General features: G+C 46.1%; 1 protein-coding gene across 1 annotated transcript in view; it reads right to left on the minus strand.

Annotated features, from left to right (window-relative positions):
- The window catches only part of GRIK4 (glutamate ionotropic receptor kainate type subunit 4), a 314,292-nt gene that overhangs the window by 93,367 nt on the left and 195,449 nt on the right, over window positions 1-25,476 (minus strand). The window contains exons 8-10 of the mRNA XM_028527680.2: window positions 18,308-18,469; window positions 9,083-9,235; window positions 8,104-8,208 (exon numbers count right to left, since the gene is read on the minus strand). Coding sequence (XP_028383481.1) covers window positions 8,104-8,208; window positions 9,083-9,235; window positions 18,308-18,469 — 420 coding nt within the window. The remainder of the gene's footprint in view (window positions 1-8,103; window positions 8,209-9,082; window positions 9,236-18,307; window positions 18,470-25,476) is intronic.

The following is a 25,476-nucleotide window of genomic DNA, read 5'->3' on the forward strand; positions in this document are numbered from 1 at the left end:
ACAAACTTAGAGGTATTATGCTACCCAATATCAAATTATAATACAAGCCCACAGTAATCAAAACAGCCTGGTACTGGCATAAAACCAGACATAGATCAATGGAACAGAACAGAGACCCCAGAAATCAACCTACGCCTATGTGGTCAATTAATATATGACAAAGGAGGCAAGAACATACAACAGAGTAACAAAGTCTATTCAATAAATGGTATTGGGAAAATTGAAGATACATGCAAAAACTGAAACCAGACTACCTACCTTCTTACACCATATAGAAGAATAAACTCAAAATGAATTAAAGACTTAAATGTAAGACTTGAAACCATTAAGCTCTTAGAAGAAAACACAGGCAATAAAGCCTCTGACATTTGTCTTAGCAATATTTTTTCTGATATATCTCCTTGGACAAGGGAAACAAAAGATAAAATAAACAAATGGAACTAACATCAAACTAAAACATTTATGCACAACAAAGGAAACTATCAACAAAATTAAGACAACCTACTGGACAGAAAAAGATATTCACCAATGAGACATGCAATAAAGGGTTAATATCCAAAATTTATAAAGAATTCATACAACTTATCAACAAAATACCAAAATATCCAATTTTAAGAAATTGGTAAAGGACCTGAATAGACAAACCTGCAAAGAGGACACACAGATGGCCAGAAAACCTATGAAAAGATGTTCAATGTCACTGATAACCATAAAAATATAAATTAAAACCACAATATTATCACCTCACATCTGTCAGAATGGCTGTCATTAATAAAGCAACAAACAACAAGTTCCCCTTTTCGGGAACCCTTGTGCACTGCTGGTGGGATTATAAATTGGTGCAATCATTATAGGAAACAGTATGGAGTGTATTCAAAAAGTTAAAAATGGAACTACTTTATGACCCAGCAATTCACTTCTGGGTATATACCCAAAGAAACCCCAAACACTACCTGGGAATAAAATATGCACCCCTATGTTCATTGCAGGATAATTTACAATAGCCAAGTTGTAGATGCAACTGAAGTGCCCAGCAACAGACAAGTGACTATAAAAGATATAGTGTGTGTAAATATATACATATATATGTATAATGAAATATTACTCAGCCATTAAAAAGAATAAAATCTTACATATGGGACATCATGGATGGACCTAGAGAGTAGTATGGTGAGTGACATAAGTCAGTCAGAGAAAGACAAATACCATATGTTTTCAGTTACATGTGGAATCTAAAGGGCAAAATAAATAAACAAAATACAAACAGACTCATAGACACAGGGAACACAGTGATGATTGCCAGAGGGGAGGGTAGTTGGGGGCTGAGTGAAACAGGTGAAGAAATTAAGAAGTACAGCTTGGTAGTCACAAAATACAGCACAGGAGATATAGTCAATGATATTGTCATAATTATGTATGATGCCAGGTGGGCACTTTAAATACTGAGGGGACCACATCGTAAAGTATATGACTGTTTAACCATTGTGCTATGCACCTCAAACTAATACAAAATAATATTGAATGTCAACTATAATTGAGAATAAAATTTTAAAAGAAAAACAATGTGTCTGACAGTTGCAGCCATGGCACTTGCAGTGCAGTGTCCTGCACACCAACTTGTCTGAGCCTTGGCAGCTTTTCCCATGAGCATAGATGGGACCTGAGCTGTCACAGAAGCTCAGAACAAGAGGGATGGGGAGAGGGACTTCTCCAGAAAGAGCATGACACCTGTTCACTGCTCCCCAATGTTGCAGGCAGGCTATGGCAGCACAATATCTAACTGACAAAGTGTTTTTAGGGTTTTTCTGTTATTGTTTTCTTTTGAAGTGGGGGAAGATGTGTGGAGGGGGAACAGGAGGGCATCCCATCAGGAGGGCTGCTAAAATTGCTATCAATGTCACAGAAGATGCTTCCTGGAGCTTGCAGCTGCAGAGGACCATGCAAGAAAGGCAGCTGCCTTTGTGCGGCTCAGAAGTGCTGCCAGAGCATGCCCTGCTACCACGACACAGCCCAGGCCTCCTTGGCAAGGGGCCAGCATGCCTGCAGGAAGGCTCTGGTGGGGATGATATAGGAGAGAGTAGAGACAGGCAACCCGTCCACCCAGCCACTGGCAGTATGAGCAGGAACCTCAGGACATTGGAGCCAGTTCCCTGAAACCTCTAGAGGACACTGGATTCTTGAGTTCTTGGTTTACAAGGGTGACTCACAAAAACCATCTCTTCCATCCTCCGTCTCTGCTTAGAATGACACTCAAGTCATTCCAGAAAACTAGCTCCTTGGAAAGCGGAGTTATCAGCTTTGTAAAATGAGATATGGCTATATTCATAATGCTTTGTACTTGCCACTTGGCTAGCTCTGCCAATCTGTCGGTCTCCATAGGAACAGAGTTTAAATGGATCAGAGTTCCAAGGAACAGAAGACTCAGGGCTGGTTTCTCTGAAAAGTTCCTGTGAAAATAATCCTGGGTATTTGTGAAGGGAAGCAAGTGGAAAAATTAATTGACTCCAAGGCCCAGAGTTTAGAATGAATAAAAATTTTGGAGACTAATTCCAGGAAGCAAGCTAATGTGGTTAATAGAAATGTAGTGTTTGGGGTGAGGAAGGTGATGGTCCCCCAGTGCCCTCAGCTCTGTGCCATTTAGCTCCACCCAGAGTGTGGTCCCCAATGAAGGTATAGACCTAGACAAAAAGCATTAGTGGTAAGAGATTTGGAGGCCGTGTTGCATTGGGAATAGCTATGGGAGAAAAACATCCAAAGGCCAAACAAGCTGAGCACTGTTGGCTGCAAGTGTTGCTTTCCCACAAGTTTAGGAGCTCTTGAAGATACTGTGGCTCATTTATGTTGCTTTCCTGGCCTTTGACAGGAGTAGGGACTCCAAATTTTTATGCTAAATTTTAGAAATAAATGAAGGAAGGAGAAATGAAGTGAAATCAAACTATTTTCAAATATTTAAGGAGCTAGTTTAAAAAAACCCCAAAGCAGGGTATTCCAGTTGCTTCATCAGGTAGTATTAGGAAGCAGATTTTGACCCAGTGCCTGGAAGGCTTTGGAATGTGTCTCTTGGGAGGTGGTGCATTCCTCAGCCCAGGGCATGCTCTGGGAGAGGCCAGTGGCTGTTTCTCTCAGGAACGCTGTGGAGAGCATTGTGTTGGAAGATTAGGCCTTGAAGGTCTCCAACAGCATGTACTAGGGCCATGCTTTAGAGTACAGAGACCACGGGCTTTGGAGACAGCCAGGTCCAGACTCAGTTCTCAAGTCTGTAACTAACTAGGCATATTAATGTGAACATATTACCATTACTTTCTGTTTCAGTTTCTCTTTCTTTCTTTCTTTCTTTCTTTCTTTCTTTCTTTCTTTCTTTCTTTCTTTCTTTCTTTTCTTTTTTTCCTACAAGATGGAGAGAATGGCTTTTAGGTGTGGTTGATAAAAAAATGAAATATTTTAATACATATACCCATCACTCTGCACAGTGCAACATGTAGCAGATACTCAATAAATGTTAGCTATTATTAGTATGTGAGTAGAGCCTATTTTCTATAGGTAAGCAGAAGAGAGTGACATGCAAATCTAGTTTCAGTAATTTTTGGGTTTAGCCAGGCCAAATGTTGAAAGGCTATCATCTTCACTGTGCGGATGAAGACAATTGAGTTACCCTCATTGATATACAGTGAGCCAGTGAAAAAGTTGACATCTACATCTTTAGCTAGGGATGCCAGACCCCCCTTCTTGAGCTTTCCCTCTCCCTAAGGATTAATTACAGCCTGTTAAACCATTTCAGATGCTCAGATGAAAGATGTGCTCATCTTATTACAGCCCTAACAAAGTTGCTTAGGGACTGCTCAAAATCTCTGATCTTTAGACCAAGTTAAATGAAGGAAATAAAGGGCCCTCTAATACTGTGCTTCTTTTTTTTCTTGCCTCTTTCAACTATGATTTCTCCAAATTCAGGAAGGAAAATTATACTATTTCAATACCACCCAGGATGTCTTCTAGGGGATGAGGAGGGAGAAAATGGGGTGGAAATGGGAGATCTCACACAGACAAAAACCAGAGGATGGATCTAGAGAAACTAGAAACAATACTACTGACCTCTAACCCATGAGAGAAACCAACTGGGAGACGATTCAGGCTCAGAACTGTCACTTCTAGGACAGCGTAGGACATCTTTCCCCAAACAGGCTTCGGTGGAAGCTCCACAGAGTCCCAAATGGAAAATTCTCTCCAAACAGAATCAAAACAGTAATTTTTAAAATGGTATAAAATAACCCTGAATTCTGAAAGACTATTTTTAAAATTGTAATAATCCCTTAATCAGCCACCAGCAGGGAATATGACATTTGGTTCAGACATTTTACCAATTATAACCCACTGTGTCCCTGCATGGTGCTTTCTAAATAATCAAAATTAGCTCTTAATAGTCAGTAGTCCAGACAGGAAGGAAAAAAAGCAAAACCATATCCAAATGGGAAGATACCAATACTAGAGAAAGCCCAGCCCAGCAGGCCATCGGCAGTCAGGAGCCCTCCTGGCCTGCAGGAGATAGCAGCAAAGCAAGAGAACTGAGTAAAATGTTTGGATGTGGGATCTTAGGGATTCTAGGAAAATGAAGAAAGGCCAAGAGTGGGAGACACAGAACATGTGTTTTGGAGTTGGACAAACCTGAGCAGGAATTCCAGCTCTGCCCAAAGCCCTTGCTAGCAATTTCCTTGGGCCAGGCTCCTTCCCTTCCCTGAGCCTGTTTCTTCATGTGTGAAATGGGGGTTTAGACACTCTGAAGGGGTGTTCTCCAGATCAGATGTGATCTGTGCAAAGTGACCATGTGGTGACTGGTACACAACCAGTACTCAAGGAATGTCATTTCCCTGCTCCCAGTAACTCTTCCTTCCCCTGCCAGGATCACCTTGGATATAGGAGATGGAATATCAGAGCAGAGACAGTGGCATTCTGCCCATCCCGGAAGAGAAGCACAAATAATCATCACTCCTCAACCCATTTCTTCAACCCATGATTGACAGGGGAAGGACACATGTCAGGAGGCAGAGACTGTTTACCAGGGTGGGCATGGGGAGCCATGTTGTGAAGCTCCAGCCAGGTCCATGTACATCATGCAGAGTTCCCATTGGCACTTACAGCTGCTGAGCTAGACAGGAAAGCAGCAGGACAGTCACCAGATTTGTCAGAGAAAACTTGGTCATAAAGAGGATTATCGTGAACCAATTTATAAGTCCAGTCAGGAGTGTGACCCTTCATGCACTGGAGGTCAAAAGCACCACCATCTCTAAAGGCCACTTAGCAGCAGATCCCATCCAGTGTTAGCTCAGAGGGATGGGTGGAATACAGTGAGGTCAGGAAGGAATTCTCTGCAGAGAGGCTGCAGTTCACTCACATCTTCTACCAGGGCAGTGTCCATCAAAGTGTGATCTATGGACCACCTGCACTATAATCTTCTGTCTGGGTGGAAGCTCAGAATATGCAGATTCTTGGAATGCATCCAGTTTTATTAACTCAGAATTGTGGGGAATGTGCACTTAAGACAAACACCACTGGTCACTCCTGTGCAAACCTAGCTTTGAGCAGCCCTGCCCTACGCCAACAATGTGTGGGGCTGAAGAAGGAGGAACAGTGGCTGGTGGCTGCTGCTGGTGTTTCTTGATGACATAATTCTTGGTCAGGAAGCTGAGAGAAGTCAGCCCCAGGGGCAGCTGCTGGAGCAGCAGTTATGGTGAAGCAGCACTTTGAGCTTAATCAGCTGTGGTTCAAGTGAAGGGCGGGATCAGGGTTACTGGCCACCTCCACTACCACAGGTGTGGCTTGATGGAAGGGGTGTAAGAAGGGGCTCTTCCCAGTAACACTCAGAAAGCTGGCTGTGGGCCAGAAGGAGCTTTTCAAAGCCTTAGATTTGGCTTCCCACGGAGTGGGTCTGGTGTTTGGTGTGAGCATAATGTTTTCCTAACTATTGCTTCTCCACCATGACTCTCTCCACATACTCATTTCTTTACCTTGTTTTATTTTTTTGCTGTAACACTAATCACTAATGACATTATATTGCATTTGAGCATGTTTGTGTATTGTCTGTCCCTAGAATGGTTTTCACAAAAGCAGACATGTGGCCCATTTTTCAACCTGTGCCTAGAAGAAAGCCTAGCAGACAGGCAGCAAGGCACTCAACAGACGTTTATTGAAAGAATGAGTGAGAATTCATTACTTTACATCTTCCAAGTATATTGTAGCTCAGGGAAAAGTCTGTCTGATAATTTCCCTACAGGCTGACTGCTTCATTTGTTGAGGGAAGGGTGAGCCTGAGGGCATGATTTGAGTTTAATAAGCCCCAAGTTTCACTTAATTTTTTTGTCAGTCTCACCCCCAAACTGAGCTCTCTGTCAATGCAGGACTGTGTCTTTTTTAGCTGTGGATCTCCCATGCCAGGTGCAGTGCCTGACATGTGGCACAGGCTCAATAAATGATTGTCAGGTGAAGGAAGTGACCCTTCAGTGAGATTCTCCTTAGTGTGAGGCCGCTGCTGAACCCTGGCTCATCTGGGAAGCTATGAAAAAGCTTCCCAGTGGTTGGGAAGCAGCAGTTGTCATCGCACAAGTTCACATCGCTCTGGCCTGGAGCTGGTGCCAGGACTCAGGGCTCTTCTCTCTCCATCTGGGTCCTTTTACATCTGTGGTCCTTTTACATCTGTGGTCCAAGACAGCTGACCTGGTCTTGTCGACCAGTGCAATCCATGCCTTCCTAGAAGGATCTCAGCTGGGTCTGGGAACCTCTTGGATAGATGTGGGAATAGAGTGCCAGGATGTAGATGTTCCTGGAGTCCCCTGAGTTGTGGGACTGCACTGGTGCCAGAGCCCTGCCCTTAGGCTCCCCAGTCAGACTCCTGGCAGGTAGAGTCTAGCAATCTGTACTTTAACCAAATTACCAAGGTAATTTTAATGCATGATTTATCATAATGGTTAAGAACCTGGGCTTCAGAGTTAGAAGTATTTGGGTTCAAAATGAGTGGCCATTACTAATTGTTCAAGGCCAAATATGTCAATCTCCTCAGTTTCTCCACTTATAAAATATGGGTTAATAAAAAGTACCAACTTTGTAGGGTTACATAAGAAAATACATATGACACAGCTAGTGTGGTGTATGGCCCATGGTGAAAACTTAATAGATAAAAACTGCCATTATGATTACAGCAACAAAGATGATGAAGATGATGAATCTCAGTGACCTCCTGGAAAGGCAGTCCTGCCACACTAGGGTCCCTTGTCTAATGACTGGGACAGCCAGGAAGCTCTTCAATGTCTGCCTCCTGCTGTCATTAGTGTGTCACTTCCTACCTCTCAGGCTTTTCTTAAGGTTGGAGAAGGGCTAGACTAAGAGTAGAGTTGATTATCAGGGTGATAGGAGGTTGGACAACCTTCAGAGAAACACTTGGAGTGGCTGTCAGAATCCTTGTTTCTTCTGATGTAATAGAATTACAGAAAAGGAGAAGAAGGTAGATGGAGGAGAATAAGGAGGAGAGTATGGAGTTGAAAGAAGCTACAAAGTACAAAGCACCCCTAAGCTGACAGGAGAAGACAGGAAGCAGGCAGGAGAGAAGGGACATAATTGCCATGATGGGGGTAGGCTGAGTGTGGGTTAGTCAGAGAGGAGCTGACAGGAGAGAACGGAACATCCATTCCAACTCAAGAACTTCCTCAGCACCCCACAGACCAGGTCTGATCTGTGTCTGACCAGCAAACAACCTAGAGTCTAACACTTGTTCCAGGGTTAGGGCCAGATTCAGGGAGTAGAATAATCCAAAATAGTGGGCATGACTTGGGAATTCCTTCTTTGCATGACAGCCCCTTTCCCCTTTTTCCCCACAGCAAAGTGTGGCTGTGTCCTTCTTGGTATTTTGCTGGGGCTGCAGTTCCTCCACCCACACTGGCTGCAGCCGGTGGCAGCAAGGGGGAAGCCAGCACATGCTGGAGTCTTTCATGGGATACAGCTACTGTTCTTGGGGATAGCTGAAAGAGGAGGCCACCCTGACTGCAGAGGAGAAATGGACAAGGGCATAGAGACAGGAAGAGAGGAGGTCTGCCACTAGGGCATCAGAGCCAGGCTTACCTGTCGAAAACCATTCCTCGTGAACTGCAAGATTTTCAAGGCATAGTTGGACCTCTGACCTTTGCTGTTGAATTCAATGTGGCCAGTGAGACCTTCCAATTCTACCTGTCCAAGAGAGAGTGAGTTACAGCACCAAATAGGGCCATGTTCTAGTTGTCCCAAGCAAGCATTCTACACATGCTGTGTAAGGAGGCCTAAGTAGTATGTCCAAGACAGGGGACACCATCAAGGTCCATGCTTCTGTCCACCTCTCAGCCCTATTCTCTTCCCCAAATTGGCTGGGGCTGGAGGAGAAGAAGGATGCCCTACACCTCATGCCTTCACAGCTGCTGCATAAAACAACTCAACAATGTGCTAGCTTGAGCTCAGACTCCCCTGATCCCCTCTTCTATGCCCTAGGTTGTTAATAGCTTTTATCTTATTTGGGCAGCTGCTAACCCATCCCAAGACTGCAAGAAGTCAGGATGACCTGACTTAAATGCAAAATCCAAGCCACTCTGCTCCAGGCTTCTCTAAAAGGCAATGTCTTCTTAGTGGGCTGAGGCACATCCATCCCACTGGGTGACATGTGACTGAGAGAATACAGGAGCCCAACATCAAGTTAGAAGCACTGAGCCTGAGGGTTCATGGCCTATAGCAGAATCATCCATCCCTATTTTGTACAAGCTTCGCTGGGACCACCTGTGAGCCAAGGGGTCAGTTTCCAAGCCTGGAATCTAGGAAGCCCTGACAGTCAAAGGCCAGACTGAGCCAGTCTGTGACTCTCAAGGGCCACTGTTTTGTAAACAGCCTTGCCATGGATTCTCAGTGATTTTAGGGATTAGGGAACAAATGGGACCCATGATCCACTGAATGGAGTTGCCACAGATCACTGTGTCATCTGGGGCTGTGATAAACTGAGGAGGCCTGGAAAGGAATAACAGAAAGGGTTCTCTGCTGGCAGGCTGGGTGTGGTCCCACAGAGCCCCAGCCCTCTCACCATGCGCAGGTAGTTCATGAGGCTGGTGCCATGCTGCCAGATCTGGGCTGAGCCGCAGGATAAGGGCTTCACACCAATCTCCTGGCTCCGGTTCAGCTCCTGCACTGCAGTCACCACAGCATAGAGGGCATCGAATAGCAGGGCTGAGGAGAGCTGGGAAGTGGGCAGAGAGCAGCAGGCAGTCCACCAGAGATGGGTGGTATGAGTGGGATAGGAGGAGGAGGAGCAGAGAGAGGAAGTGACAGGTGCAAAGGAAGGCAAAGGAAAGAGAAAAACAAAACAGAAAGAAATAAGGGTGCATCTTTGTTGCCTTTGGCCTACCTTCTGTCTCTGGGCTAGCTCCACTCCCCCTAGTAGCCCAGGTGCTTGGCTCAGACAGATAATGGTGTCGAAGGATTCTCTGGGATTGGACCAATAAGCTAGCCTTTTGAGCCCAAAATGATTCCAAGGATACCCTTTTCTTTCCTTGCTCCAGGGAAGTGCCAACTTCCCCAAGAATCCCCAAGAAGGAATGGAGCTGCCTATCTCATGAAGAGGAAGGAACCCTGCACTGCCCCCACACATGCCCATTCTATGAAACTCAGCTGACATTTCCTTATTCTGGGAAGACCATCATGATGTGGTTGTTCCTAGCTGTACACACTGTTATGGTCCACTTTGTACTATTAACCTGATGGGATGTCTAAAGTATATAGTAAGTTCAAAGCCCAAAGATGTGTGAGGCCTTCCTCCTGTGGTAGATTACAGTGGAATAGGGGAGGGGGTACAGGGAGACAGGGAACAGTTAAGGGTAACATGATACTGAGTCAGATGGACCCACAGTAATCTGTGGGAGTTCCAAAGAGGAAGATAGCTTATCTGGTTGGGTGATTTAAGAAAATATTTTGTTGAGGATGCAGTGTTTGAACTGAGCACTGAAGGATTTTGACAGAAAAATTATTGAACCTGGGAGTGGGAAGTGGCTAAAAAGGGAGAAAGGCATTCCAGAGATGGAATTGTATGAGCAAAGACAAAGGGGTGGAAAGAGCACACCTGGAGGGGGAATGGGAGAGGAAGATGCAAGAAATCAGAAACGATGCAGGGGTCATGCTTTGGGAGGCTTATGACCAGGAGGAAGAGGCCAGTTCATTTTTGTCTGCATTTTCATCTCCCTTTACAGTGCAAACTCTTAGGGCTGGGACACACAAGACCTTAGTCTCTACACTCTGCACAGCACATTACACCAGGACCTGACAGGTGGTGGGCCTCCGTGACATATTTATGGAATCAAATGAAATTTGGGGTGAAATCTGCCCACAAGGCTTAGGCTGAACACTATTAAATTAAGTAGATGTTAGTGACCCTTGGGGAGGGGAAGACTGAGGGTTTGGATGAAGGCATTAGAAGCAGAGAAACAGAAGACACTTGTCCTTGGGGTGTGCCATCCACAGAGGTGATGTCTCTGACAATGGAAATTGACTGAGTGTGAACAACTGTAGGGTCAACACTGCAGGGGTTTGAGGGGAGGCCCGGGGAGGCAGAAGAGGCCTTCCGGGATGAGCGATGTCAGATGCAGGAAACTTATGCTCCACCACATTATAAAGCAGATTCCTTCACTGAACTGTAACATTCTATCATAGTCAATGACAGACTATCCCTTGTAAGCTTCTTCTTCCAACATGAGAAATGGCTGAGAGCACTCCCCACGTGACTTCGGACACTGGCCAGGCCCTTAGACACTGGGCTCCCCAAGGTTGGAGGCAGGGAGGCCATTTTGTGACCTCTTGGATGTTTTCAAGGTTTGCAGACAGAAGGCTAGCATCTGGGACAGTGAGATGAAGGAAAAGGGGCTTGAAACCAGGAGCAACGAAACCAGAATCTGGACCACCACCCTTACTCGTGCACCGAATAAGCTGGGCAGGCTGCTGAACCTGGGAGTGAGCAGCAGTTTCCTGTGAAAGCAAGGCCCTGCCTGACATGTCTGTCAAAGTACTCTGTAAACTGCGAGTGTCAGGGGTCACCATTCCTGAGGGATGGGACTGTACCCCAGGTGCAGATAAGTGTCAGCAGGTGTCTGGCAAGCAGGTGTTGGCTGAACTCAGGTGCTGGGGAGTCATAAGAACAGAGAGCTACAGGGCTGGGAAGAATGACTCGTTTCACTCACAGTTTTGGTACATACTGGGCAAGAATGTTTGTAATAGCAACTAGTTGGGCTGATGGGATCATCTTCCTAAAAGGCAATTACAGGGAAGCCCAGCCAAACAAAATCTGTACCCCAATCCAAGCTCAGTTGCATTACAAAACTGCCTGGCCAGTGTGTTTTTTCTTTCTCATGCTCGCCCATTTTTCTCTTCCTCTATAACTTTTTTTCTTCTTCCCCACATTTATTCAGCCCCTATGATCTGGCAGAGACCCTTCATCTTTTACTGAGGCCTTACTGCCATGTGTGAGCCATTGTGTCCCCTCTGCCTAGATCAGGTTTTCTGCCCTCCCAGGTCCAACACCCCTGCTTTCCAGAAGCCTGGTCCTGAAGCCACATGTGGCCTGCAGAACAAGCCAGTCAGGGCAGCCACATTGTGCTATCAGGCTCAGTGGAGACCTGTGCAGTCCTGCTGAGCTGCACTAACTGGCCAGGCTCCTCACAGTTCCTCCTGCTGGTCATCCTGGTCCTGCCTTCTCCCTCCCACGGCCCTTCCCCTTTGCAGCTTAGCTCCTTCATCTGATTCAAGGCTCACCTGAGTGGTATCTGATGCTTCTTGGCCAGCTTATAATTGTGCTGGTCCTTTCCCTGAGCACATGAGCTCCTTTATTAAAGGACCCTTTGTGTTTCCTTGCCAACAGGACATATGGAAATGATGAGTGCTACAGACTCTTCCATCCCACAGAGACAAACGTCTTCCTAAGGACATCACCTTTAATGACACTGGCTTCAGCCCCTGTAGTCTGGCTACTTAAATGATATTTTAAACTCACTTTTATCCCACCTTCTCCCTTACCTCCCATTAATCGCTCCATTCTGAAACCCTCAAAATCACCAAGTGTAAGAACTGGAAGGGATCCTAGAAATCAAGTAGTGCAACTCTCTTGTTTTACAAATGAAGAAACTGAGGTTAAAAGAGTTCTTCCCTTGCACCACAGCACCAAGCAAGACACTGGTAGAGCCAGGATGGGGACGGAAGCATAGCATTCCTTCCCCCAGTCTGGTTTCTACCCTTCTTTGCAGCTTTGTCTTTCCACCTCACTTCCTACCTCTTAGAAGCCCAGGTATGTCATTGCTGCATCACACTGATGCTTATGCCTAGCCTCTAGGACAACATAAACAATCTTTCCAGTTGTGGTTACCTTCTCAATGGCAGACAGGAGCAGGAGACTGTTGGGCCAGAGCTGGGCACAGGGAAAGCTGGTGGCTAGAGGCTTCCCTGCTGCCTTGGGTTTGGTCATCACCCAGTTCACCTCCTGATCTGACTGACTGTCTTCATGTTAATTCCTCAGTTAAGAACTACTTGGAACTTTTGCTGAAACAGGACTTGTAAGGGCAGAACAGAGTGGGCAGTAAAAGGGACCTAGCACCCATTCTTCCCTTTTTAATATAAGCCCTATTTCATTTATGGGAACTCCCCTTCTCCCAAGCAAGCATGTGCTTCAGGGGCAGCTGCTTCAGCTCCAACTCCTGAGTGAGTCTGGGTAGTCCAAGAATCTCCCATCACCATGACAATGTGATGAAGAACTCAGTGTGTGACCCCATTCTGGCTGATGAGACATGAACAGAGGCCTGAAGGGAGGGATGGCTACTCAGAAGAGTTTCCTGTCTCTAAGAGAAACACTCTCTCCTCCTGTGGACATTCTTGTGTCTGGCCTTGGTGCCTGGACCAGCAGCAGTCATTATGGTTCCAGCCTGACCATGATGTTGACACCAAGGATTACAGCAGAGATGCAAGGAATATAGGTTTCCAGTGACATTGCTCTGGACTCTACCCTGCTTCTCCACTTGCTATGACATGAAATAACACATTTTCTTTTTTTGCATGACGCATTTTATTTCAGGAATCCTGTTACTGAAAACTAAGAGCTCCCTAACTAGTCCTGAGGCCCTGGGGATCCCTGTCTTCTTGGAGGCATGGTTGACCCAGGCCCCCAAAGAGGCCTGGGCCTCATCCCCTCTCTGAAGTCCCCTTCTCACAGGCTGAGTGTGGAGACTCTCATCACTACAGACTTGCAGCCACAGCATGCCACCCAACTCTCACATCCTCCTCCCAGGCCCTCAGTTCCTTCCTGCCACATGCTGTTGCTATCCCCACTCCATCTGGATGAGGTTTTCTTGGCCGATGCTCTCTTATTAGCAAATGATCCCAATGCTTGGAAATCAGCATGTGCCTCTTTCCAGTGTTCGTTGGTGTCTCATACTTCAGGGCCTTCAGGATTTTTTGAGTGATTCTAGCAATTACAATTGCAGCAAGGGATGTGAGGAGCAGGAACAGATGGAAGGAGCAACCTCAAGACCCCTGGCACCTGTCCATTTGTGTACTTCCTTTAGAGAGGTGGTGTGGTGACACAAGTGACAGGTATGTTCCCAGCATGCTCTGGGCCTCACAGATCCTCTCTGCAATTTGACCTCGGCTGATCTGAACTGAAAATTCCTAAGCCTCAGATACCTCCTCCCTCCAGCCCAGTCTCTGCCTCCACAAACAACCAGACAGCCTCTCATGTAGGATCCACCAGTCTACCAAGGACTCATACCTGGGTCCTCCACCTGCTCCCTGACACCTTAACTCCCATCTTGTGCTCCTCCAGCTTCTCCCAAAGTTGCCAGTCTTCTCCCCTCACCCCTCTCCCTCCAGTGGTGGGAGAGCCTGTAATCTCTGTCTCATCAACTTTCCCACATCACATTAGATCTCCATCTTGAAGTTCCTGCTGCTCCCTCCCTCTAATCTTACTTACTAAGTTAGCTCTGGGAGCAGTTGGGGAAAAACAGTTCTGGGACAAAACCATGCTCCATCCATGTCTCCATTTCTGGGCTGTCCCCTTCTGTCTCCTGCCAGTCTCTCACCTCATTCCCCTTCCTTTTCATGGCCCCTCTTCATGCTGCAGCCACCATTGCCTGTCTTTGCACACCACCTCTCACTTTTGTCTCTGCTTCCCCTGTCTTTACCTCTTCTAGACAGTTAACCCCCCAAATGTCTCAGTCCTCATTTAAAGCACTCTCCTCTTTCTTGGTGCAAAAATGTTGCTTGGCAAGGAATCCTCAATTCTCTTGTTCTTATATTTCCATTTGGTTCTTCATTGCTATGTTCTTTTGAGCTGCTTGTAAATTATTTAGGGGAATGAAAGACTCTCTATGTTAAGATGATTTGATCTGACTCAGGAGATGTTGGCTGAGTTTCCTTTCCTTTCTCTGAAATAAAAATAAAAATATCTTCTAAATATATACCCTCTTCTACCTGACACAGTCCATGTCACTGGACTCCAGGGGTCCTTTTGGTGCCCATTTGCCTCTGAACCTTTGCAGCTTAAACTATAATGCCAGTGCAATGCCAGGACAGGGATGACCACAATTTCATGGAATAGCTCATACAATCTGGGTTTTATTCAGTGAAGTAAACACTCACACACATCTGTTTTAGCATAAACTCTAATTACTTAATCTAATCATCTGTAATTTCAATGATTTTCGTGTTCACAATGTGAGGAACGAGAATGGCAAGGGAGACTAGTGGGTGTGTGTTTCCAGCAGCACACTCCTTACTTGGGACATCTCAGGTGGGAAGCACACTTGCAGCTTGCTGTCCACCACCCAGGGTTCAGGCTGGTGGGCAGCACTCAGCTTCCTTCCCTGCTACTCCTCAGTTCAGCTACTCCTCCCCCTCTGTGCCTACAGCCTGACCCCCCGGCCCCTAGCGAGCTCCACCTGGAACTCTGTCAGCCCAATTGTGAAAGGGGCACACAAGTTGGAAGAAAGGAACCAAGAGAGAAGAAAAAGCCAAGAGTGAAGAGGGACATTTAAAGTGTAAGAGAGAAAAGGAACAGAAAGAGAGAGAAAGGAGGTTATGGGACAGAGGAAGATGGACAGGAGAGCATGAGGAAAGGTGAGAGAAAAAAAGAGAGGTTGGAACTGAGAGGGTAAGAGAAAGGGAGAGGAGAAAAGGAGACAGGTGAGAGCAAGGAAGGTGAGGAGAGAGAGGGAAGGGAAATCAGTCCCCATGGACTGACTGACGGATGTGGGAGCTGATGACAGCCTGTTTACAGACTGGGTGCAGAGACAAAAGCAGGCTGTACTCTCTCCACTGATTGTGGCTGCCTGGCTCCCCAGCCAACAGAAGAGCAGGGCTCCTGGTGCTGGCAGTTTCAGCCTGGTAGGGACAGATTTGAGAAAGATTTGCTGCTATGTGAAAATCTGAGCTTCCTTTCCACAGTCTTTGATGGGAGGAATTTCTGCAACCCTTCCCTCCCTCTGCGAGGCCGAAGAGACCAGGGCTGGATGCCCTTCTGTTACTGAGAGTCAGCCTCAGAGCCCCAGCATCTGTGCCAGCCAGTACCTCTGTGTCTCATTTTCCTTACCTGTGAAAAAGGAGTGCACAGGCACTTATATCTGTTATTAGGAGGTCATGAGGAGGAAACCAAGGTCAGGGTGGGATGATTTCATGGGAAGTGCTACAGTATTCTTTAGCTCTGTGCTGAGGTGAAAGCAAATGGATGAGCACCCTTATCTCCTCAGCCAGAAAGAACACAGGACCCATTTTACTGGCAAGAAAACCACAGGACCTTTGCCAAGACAATGCTGAAGGACGTGGGACCCCAGGCTGTGTGGCCTAGGACTAGCTGCTCCCCCAGGCCTAAGGCTGGTACTTGCTCTCCTCCCACCGTCCACTGAAGCAGTGGAGTGGGTAGGACACAGCCTTCTTGTACTCTTGTTCTTTACCCCCAGCACAGAGGGTGACTCCAGAGGACCCAACCACTTCCCACATGCCCCCCAAACATTCTCGGGGAGCATAAGATACTAAAGTCTTAGGAGGCCTTAGGTTGTGTTGGGAAGGAGAAGAAGGAAGCCAGAGTTTTCTCTTTGAAACTGCCTGGGACTGAGTTCACAGGACAGGTACCCTACCCAGGAGCAAGTCAGCGTCTGCAGCTTGGACACCCTGCACAGTGTCCCCCACACAGTAAGTAAGCATCCTCAAGGATTTGCCTCACCTCCTCTGGAAAGCCCTCCCCAGTCTCTACTGGCAGAACTGAGAACCAAAATGTGGAGTGGGTTGAGTTGGAGAGGAGGCAGAATGTTTTGTTTCCTTTCCTATTATTGTGCTGTCCATTAGCACCTCATTGGAATCTGGAGTGATGATTATGAGAATGGCAGACAAGGCCAGGGTACAGGGCTTATGTTCCTACCAGGAGAGATGAGCTTGGTCCTATCCATGACACTGTGCCCAAGGACACCTGTCCCCATCCCTCAAGACCTAGTAGGGATGAGGATCCCCTTCCGAATCCTTCCTATGGAGTCTTACCTCATTCTGGTCAAAACCATCTTGTTAGGATGCACTCTGTAAACTCTATGACTTCAGTTCTCAAGCCCCTTCCTTTTATCTGGTTCTTCTGATCAAAACTCCCTGTGCTTTACATGAGCTCTGACCCCTTAGCTACCTCTCCCTTCCTAAGATTTTCCACAGGCTAAACAATCAAAAAGGCAAAGATTTAGGTGGAAGGTCAGTCTGTCCTTCAGCAGGCCTGCTGCTAGGTCACCACTTTGGCTGATGACTAATCAGGTGCCCATGTGCACCAATGTCCAGGACTGTCCTCACTTCTGAGTCTGTCTCACCAAAAACAGATATCACTTCTATTTTTTTATCCTTACCCAAGGACATTTTTTTTTCATTGCTTTTAGAGAGAGAGGAAGGGGGAGAGAGAAAAACATCCATTGGTTGTCTTCTATACATGCCTGGACTGGGAATCATATGCTCCTGGACCAGGAACTGAGAATTGAGGATCAAACCCACAGCTTACATATGCACCCTGACCAAGAATCAAACCCACAACCTTTTACTAATGGGACGATGCTACAACCAACTGAGCCACATGGGCCAAGACTCACTTCTATTTTAAAAGCCCACCAGAGAATGTCCCACTCCAGGAAGGTACCCAATTCCACTGCCATCCCCTAAACCTAATTCTTTTCCATTTCTTTATAACTTTAACTCATTATTCCACCTGTCTCACTCATTCATTCATTCCTTTGGCAAATACTTACTAACTGCTTTCATTTTGCCAGGCCAATGTACAGTACAGTGTGGCAAAGGAATAGTGGTTCTAGAGAATGACAAAATAGTGTAGTGGTTAAAACTATGAACCGTAAACCCACAGGGCTTAGGTTCTGATCCTACTTCCTCTGCTCATTAGTTGTGTGACCTTGAGCTGCTTATTTAACCTTTCTGGCCTCAGTTTCATCATCTCTAAAGTGGAGATGCTACCTCACAAAGTTGTTATGAGCATCACAAAAGCTGTCTTAGGCTTGGAGGGACCCAGAAAGCCATGAGATTCCCATCTCAGAGAACCTATCTTTTAACAAATGGACGCAAGAAATGCATTAGACCTGCCCCACAAAGTAAGGACATCAAACCTGAGGAGAATGGCAGGGAAACCTTTGCTTCCATCACACACCCTGTTGGGAGGGGAAGTGCAAGGAGGGAAGAATATGGGTGAGGCCACAGAGGCATGTCTGGATGAGCTGCTCCTTAGGGCAGTAGTCCAGAATGACAGGGAGAACACTGGATCAGGGGTTGGGTGTCTCAGAGCCTAGTTTTACCCAGCAAAAGGCTTTGTGCTTGCCCTGGGACAAGATGCCTACACCTCCTCTCCCAGCCTGGGCTTCAGTGTCCCAACCTGAAAAATGAGGCAGCAGATCAGCTTATGGACTTCCCAACAGTAACAGCCTTGGATTCTACACTTGGGCAGTTCTCAGCAGCAGAATCATCAGGAGTCCAGCCACAGAAGGACACAGATATCACTGACCGGCAGCATGGTGCCTCCACACAGCCAGCCACCCTGCTGTCCCCTGTAGCAGTTGGGCTGTTGGCAGCTTATAGGAGTGGAGATGATTTTCCCTTGTAACTACTTCCCAGAACTTGCATTTTGACACACCTCTTTCTGAGCTGGGCCTGAGGAAGCTGGTCTCTAGGAGGCTGTTATGTGCTGGAGGCTGCATGCACAGAGGGTGTGTGTAGGCAAGGGGACGTGGAGGAGGGCTCTGGCGATACTCACCGCAGGCCCAGGGAAGGGCACATGGTCACAGTTCTCCTGCCAGGACTGGTTGAGGCTCTGGGCAAACTCTTGGAAGAAAGCATGTGATTGATTGAAAATGGAAAATCCCAGGATATTGACGCGATCATCCAAAAGGCTGTCCATCCTCTGGAGTGAGAACTCCTGGAAAGGCCGGGCAGTCAGAAACAGAGCAGAGTTAGGAAGGGAAGAAGGGGCCTGGGCTTTGGTGGCACCTGTCTTGGGGTCTCATTCCAGTCAAATCAATGCTAATTGTCAGGTGCTCTGCTATGCACAGAGGGTCCCAAAACAACTATGAGTTGTTCTTCTGAGAGCACACGTGTTGGGAGAAGCGGGGGAGAGCAAGAGAAATAAACAGAATGATCTCTAAGAAAGGTATGTGTAAGATTCACTAGATGAAGAGAGAAAGAAAACGGTAATGTGCCTGACTAAGGTGTGAACATCAAGCTTGAAGGATGCATAGGCATTTTCTGGGCAAAAAATGTGAATGGGCAAAGGCTATTCCAGACAGCAGTCACCATGGGTATAAAGGCGCAGAGGGGATAGAGAAACTGTGTGGCTTTTTCAGCTATTTGCCCACAGTGTACTTTGATAGAAGCATCACTTCTCAAAGTGTGGTCCACATGACACCTGCCATCGGACTCTCCTGGGGACCTTTTGAAACAGTGATGGTTGCTGTACCCTGCCTAACACCAGCTGAATCTGAGGCTCTGGGGCTGAAGCCAAGAGTCTGCATTTCCAGCAGATCCTAAGGCCTTATGCATACGTTCCAAAGTTTGGGATGGACTGGGTTAGCACATAGGAGGCATACAGGTAGGCATGGCAAGAAATGAAACTGGACAGGTTGGCAGGGCCAGAACACTGGACTAGGGAGCTGGCACTTGGTCGTGTGTGTGATGGGACTGGAGGGGACTCTAAGCAGGAAGACTCTCAATCTGAAGCTCTGAAGATAGGGTTCATTTAGTATTTTTTTGTTCATGTAACAAATACTTAAGTGCTTAGTGTGCACCAGACACAGGCACAAAAGATAGGAACAGGAAGCACAATTCCTGTTCCCGAGGAGCTTACAGGGTACTAAGGGGACAGATTGTAAAGATATAAACAAATCCAACAATTTCAGATATCTATGATGAGTAAGAGTGGGGACTGCTGCTTTTGATGATGCAGCTGGAGAAATCCCACCTGGGACAGTGAGTTAGAAGCTCAGGAGAATTCTCCCAGAACCCAGTGTCCTCATCCAATCGCCTGGCCCGAGCCAAGTCTTACCTTAGCAAGCTAAGTCCTGCAGGCATGAGTCCCACTGAAGCCAGTCAGTGTCATAGGGAGAAGACTAGCCGTCCTCAGATGGGCCTGAACTTGGAGCCCTGGACCCCCAAGGTCCCTCTTGGCCCTCTACAGGGAAACCAGGCAGGAGGGTGTGGATTATTTAGCTTATCAACCCCCACTCCTAGAATAATGCCTTCAAAAGTGGGTCAGACCAGTGTGGTGATAGCCAGAGGGGAAGGAGGTGGGGATAGATAGAGGTGGGCAAAGGTGGGGGATGGGGACAGAAAGAACTTTGCTTGGGGCAATGGACGCAAGATTCAGTGTGCAGATGGTGTTTTATTGAGTTGTGTACTTGAAACCTCTATGCTTTTGTGAGCCAATGTCACCCCAATAAATTCAAGTAAAATTAAAAAAATATAAGTCAGGTCATCTTTGCACACTGAAACCACATTCATCACACATTCACTTTGAGTGCCTCACACACAGCTCTGGAACCTGTGGGCACACGGTAGTTACAGACTTTGGAACTGACCCACCCACCACTCAGCTGACATGACAGATGGCAGGTGCCTTGGGCTTACTTCCTGGCTGGCCAGAAACATTGCTTTCCTTCAGGTGGACTCCTTTCTGAAGTTATAGCTCCTGCAGGCCTCTGGCTCACCCTCTGCTTTCTCACTCCTATCTGCAGCCAGCCACTGCTGAGGCTGCAGGCCCAAGGCTCAAGGCCCCCTATTCAGAGTCCAGCCTCACTAGCTGCAGCTTGCAGACTGAAGTTAAGAAGTTTCCTTTGAAGACACCAACCCCTGACACTGTGAAGTCGGATGATGATTTCTATTTTGGATCCTGCCACATTCCTACTGGGAGAACAAGAACGTACCAGAGAATGTCTGATTCATAAGCTGATACCTATCCTGTCTCTCTCACGGGGCAGCTGCCCATGTGCTGTGTGTTATCAATAGGCATGAGGAAGCAGATGGCTAATGAAAATGGATGCATAAGCCAGGCTGCTTTCTGGCAACTAAGGGGCCTCACTGGCTTTAGCCGGTATGGGGGGAGCTGGAGGATGTCCCCTCTCCCTTGCCTTCCTGTCACTGTGGGCAGCCCACACATTTCCTCTGTCCTTTCCCCACACATACAGCTTGGTAGAAGGCGGTCTTTCAATTATTCTCTGATGTCTTGGATGTCTGCAGACTCACAGCAGCAGCTGGGGGGCACATAGTGGATAAGGGCTTTGATGTTCAAATCGAGGTTGTACAGGATACTGAGTATGAAACCTTGAAGAAGGCCTTAACCTGTCTAGGCTTTAGTGGGAATAGTGAGGATAGCAACCTGAGAGGCAGTTTTAAGGAATGTGTAAGATGCATACACAAGGCTTAGCATCTTATCTGGCCTATGGGAAGTGCTCAACACATGATAGTTACAGAAATATGACCAGGAGAGCCTTGGCTCTGTGTCATTAGTTCCACTTGTCTTAGAAATCTGAGGAAAGTGTTTCCTTTAAATGTGTGTCCCAAGCACAGTAAGAATGGATGTTAATTTCAGACACTTAAGGGCAGCCCTTCCAGAGGTCAGCCAGTCTGTCTTCTTGCCTTTTAATTCCTACCTTCTTATCCGTCAATTATATTCTATTTTCAAAGCCCCCTTTAAAATTAAAAGATCCAAAATCTTCCTTGATGATTCATTCTACAGGGTCTGGCACAAATAATGACTCCCTTTTTTATTATAGAATCTTTTATTATAAAATCATAACCATGTATCTGTAACAACAATATCACACTCAAGCACACCACGTGATATTTTAGATGAAATGTTCAAATTGGACACATCTCATGTGAGACATTTACCTACCCTACCAACCACACTCAAGCAAGCCTTACTTCTGCTGGATCCTGTATGTATAATAACTCCTGAGAATGTAAAAGAACAATAAAGGAGTGGTATGTTTTGTTATCATAATTTCCCTAAGCATCCTAACGATTAGGAAATGATTCTTCATGTCCAAACTTAGACTCTCCAGAGGAAGCTGAAGGCTGGTTTCTAAACAAACATGGGAAACTGCCGAGCATTGCCAGTTTCTGAACAATAAAAGTCTTCTAAGCCAGTATTTCCCAAAGAAAAACTACTGTTCCTCAGGACAGTAGCTTTTCCAAAAGATGTTAATAGAAATTTCATAATAATAAAGTTTCATGTTCAAATAAAGTTAGAAAATATTGCACGTGACATCTGCCTTTTTAAGATTCATAACACACACCTGCATATGAAAGCTTTACAGGGGTGCTGAGGTAGGGCACCCTGTCTAACTCTGTGCGACACAGAACTTTCCAAACACATCAACAGTGGGACACTCTCCCCCCAGACACATGACTGTCTCTCCATAGTGCTCTGTAGAACATGCTTTGGGACCTGCTGCTCCAAACATAGTGAGACATGCATTATAAATACAAATTCAAATGATGGAGGCATTTTGCTGAGAGAGATTTTTCATAAAGTTAACAAATTTCAGAACTGGAGGGGATCACTGCCCAGTGCAAGCTCTACCTCAGCACACACTCCTGGCTCACTTAGTTACCCTGTGTGTCCCCACCATGCTGCCTGGATCATGCGACCTCACCCAAAATGACTGAAGGAGCTGGGAGCTCTGGGGCAAAGCATGTTCGCACAGCAACCTTGATTCTCTTGCTATGAAAGTGCTGGAAGGGAAATCCTGAGTGTCCCCACTCCCGATGGAAGTGGCTTCCATTGTGGCAACACCAGAGAAGAGAGGGTGAAGAACTAAGCAGATGGCCTCTGAGAGACTGAGTGGCAGAGCAGAGACCAAGGCCAAGTCATTACAAGCACACGTGGCTTTGTGACAGCCCTGTGTGCCCATTACATGTTCATGCATGTGGTCTTTCTCTCCAAAGGCCTGTATGTTCCTGGAAAGCAGAGATATGTCTGCCTTGTATTGGAATCCCACACTGCACCTGGCACAGTGCCTGATACCTGGAAGCTGTTTGGTAAATATTTGTTGAGGACTGCTGATTGAAGATGTTTCCATGCCCAGGAGTCCTCTCTATGCCCAAGTCTGGTAACTAATCACACAGTCTCACTCCTACAGAAGATGTAGGGGCATGAGTAGAACTTGTATCAGCCCCTGGAGTGCCATCTGAAAGCTGCATTATTGTATTTGGAAAAAAAATTCTGACAGCCTGTTTTCTTATCACTGGGTTCTTAGCTACTTGTCAAAAGAGAAAAGTTTTCCTAAATAAGTCACTGTCCAACATTACTTCCTAGGTGTGCCTTGACAGAAGGTTTGAGTTGAAGTTCCAGATCTTCCAACCATAATAAATTACAACGAAGCAATAATTATAATAATAATAAGTGCTATATAATAGATTGACAACCCACTATGTGCCTGGCAGAACTGAACACTTCACACACACAGTTCCAAACATCCTGCAGCCACCCTGTGGCATAGGAATCGTGTGGCCAGTTCACAGCTGAAGGAACCAAGACCCAGGTGTGAAAGGGCTTCCCAAGGCCACACACAGCAAACAAACGGGTCCAATTTCCACTCCAGTCCCAGGTGGATCACAACAAGTGCTTTGTGTTCTTGCACTGACTTCACACTCTGCAGCCCCAGTGCTCAGGGTGCCACAAGCTAATTGTGCCTGTGGTGGAGAGTGACTGGCAGAATTGACTTAAAGTTGAATTCAGAATGCACAATTTGACTTTAAGACTGGTGCGAAGATTTGCAGCTAGAAAATGAACACTGGTGGTCTAAGTGAGTAAAGGGATTACCAAACATCAACTAAGTCTCTGCATGAAAAGGATTTTAATTACAAGGTGGCTGGGTTTGGTGTGGGCTCTAGGCTGAGTAACTAAGCAATGATCTTGAGAACATGGGGGTGCTGAGGTTTGCTCTGCACTATGTCTGTTCAGCATAAACCCAGAGAAGGAATCTGAGAAACGCCGGGGTGCAGTAGGTGGGGAAGAATTAGAAATAAATGCAGCATAAATGAAGTGTTGTTAACATGCATGGAGAAGTAGGCAGTCAAATGCAGTTTCATGAACTTGGCCAACTTCTGCTGTTCAGGAGCCTTAGCCATCCCTAGTAAAATCTCTCTACTTTCACCATCATTTGAACCACAAATGCTTCCTTGCTAGCTGGCCTGTGGACTGTCTCACTCACTGCTGTATCCCCAGTGCCTAGAGAAAAATCAATGAAACAAAAAGTTGGTTCTTTGGTTTTAATTAAATAATTGGGATAATAATTCTGCTGGAGAAAGTGGGTATGGATTTATAACATTTTAAATAATATATTTTCAATTCATATTTTGTCCTAGATTTTCTCACTGAAATCCCATATTTCCAAAAACCAATTGCTGTTTAAAAAAATGTTTTTAAAATCTCTTTATTTTTCTATCTTTTAATTAGACAAATTTTCTTATTACAAAATAAGGGAAATAAGACTTTATATGTTGCTGTGAGACCTAAAAGAGTTATGAAAACTAGAAGAATGATAGAAACTTCTTGAGTTATCAGTATCATTAGTAGTAAGAATAAAATAGCTCAAGAAATTCACTTTGGATGCACTTCTGGTCATTGCTGACAGGCAGTGCAGAGAGTGTAGTGTGGGAGCCTTCCTGAAGCTTGCCACATTTTGCCACAAAAGGGGCCTCTCCACTCCTGTGTAAAGAAAGCCCTTAGTCCGAACTGGCCCCCAAACCTTAACCACTCCTTTTCCGCTAGGGGTCCAGGCACCTGTAAAATGTGTCATTCCAATGCCTCTGTGGTCTCTGGAATCTCTCCAGAATATGCCGCCTGGACCACTCTGTCTGTCTTTCCTTGCAGACCCTTCACTGCAGATTGGGTCTTACTCTCAGCAGCAGTGTTTCAAACAGTCTCTTGCTTCTTGGCTACTTTCACCCAAGACTCAGGCTTTGGTTCCCTTTGCTCTATTCTTAGCCCCAGGCCCTGACTGCCCAGGATTGGGGCACAGCAGCCGTATTTCACTACAAGCACAAGTCATTTATTAAACTTCAATTCATTACTGAGTATAACAACACTAACTACCGCCCTGGCTGGTATGGCTCAGTAGATTGAGTGCTGGTCTGTGAACCAAAGGGTTGCTGGTTCGATTCCCAGTCAGGGCACATGCCCAGGTTGTGGGCCAGGTCCCCAGTAGGGGGTGCAAAGGTGCAACCATACATTGATGTTGCTCTCCCTCTCTTTCTCCCTCCCTCTCCCCTCTTTAAAAATACATAAATAAATAAAATCTTTAAAAAAATAACACTACTTACAAGGCACAGTCATGTAGTGCTTTTGGTCCTCACAAGCACATTTGGGTACACAGGACAGGTGTTATATACCCATTTGGAGTTAAGTGTCTTTCCCAAAATATAGCTGTGGGATTAAGATTTGGGTACCTGACATATAAGATCAGTGCTTATTATTACATTTCTGCCTACTATGTGCTCAGCATTGGGTGAGATCACCAGGAAACACAATATGAACCAAATGCATGCACCCTTCCCCAAGCTTGTTAATGGCTAAATACTCTTAATGTTCTCACCCCAGGAATACTGAGAACACCAAAAGATTCCAATGTCTCAAGCCACTATGAAGCTGGAATGATGAAAGATATCCTTAAGACCATATCACTCCCAAACTAGAACTCCTAATTTTTCCACCCCAATCTGATCCCCTCCCTTGGTCACCTATCTGTGAATGTGACCATTATCCACCTGTCAATCAAGATAGAATTGGAACTCACCCTTCACTTCATCCCTTCTCATACCCCATCATCTCATATATGCATGCATGCACTCATTCACTGTTGCTAGAGAACATTTTACTTCCTTAACATCTCTTGAGACTGTTCCCTACTCTCCATCCCTATAGCC

Source organism: Phyllostomus discolor, chromosome 13 (assembly GCF_004126475.2).
Source record: "Phyllostomus discolor isolate MPI-MPIP mPhyDis1 chromosome 13, mPhyDis1.pri.v3, whole genome shotgun sequence".
In the NCBI taxonomy this organism is placed as follows: domain Eukaryota; kingdom Metazoa; phylum Chordata; class Mammalia; order Chiroptera; family Phyllostomidae; genus Phyllostomus; species Phyllostomus discolor.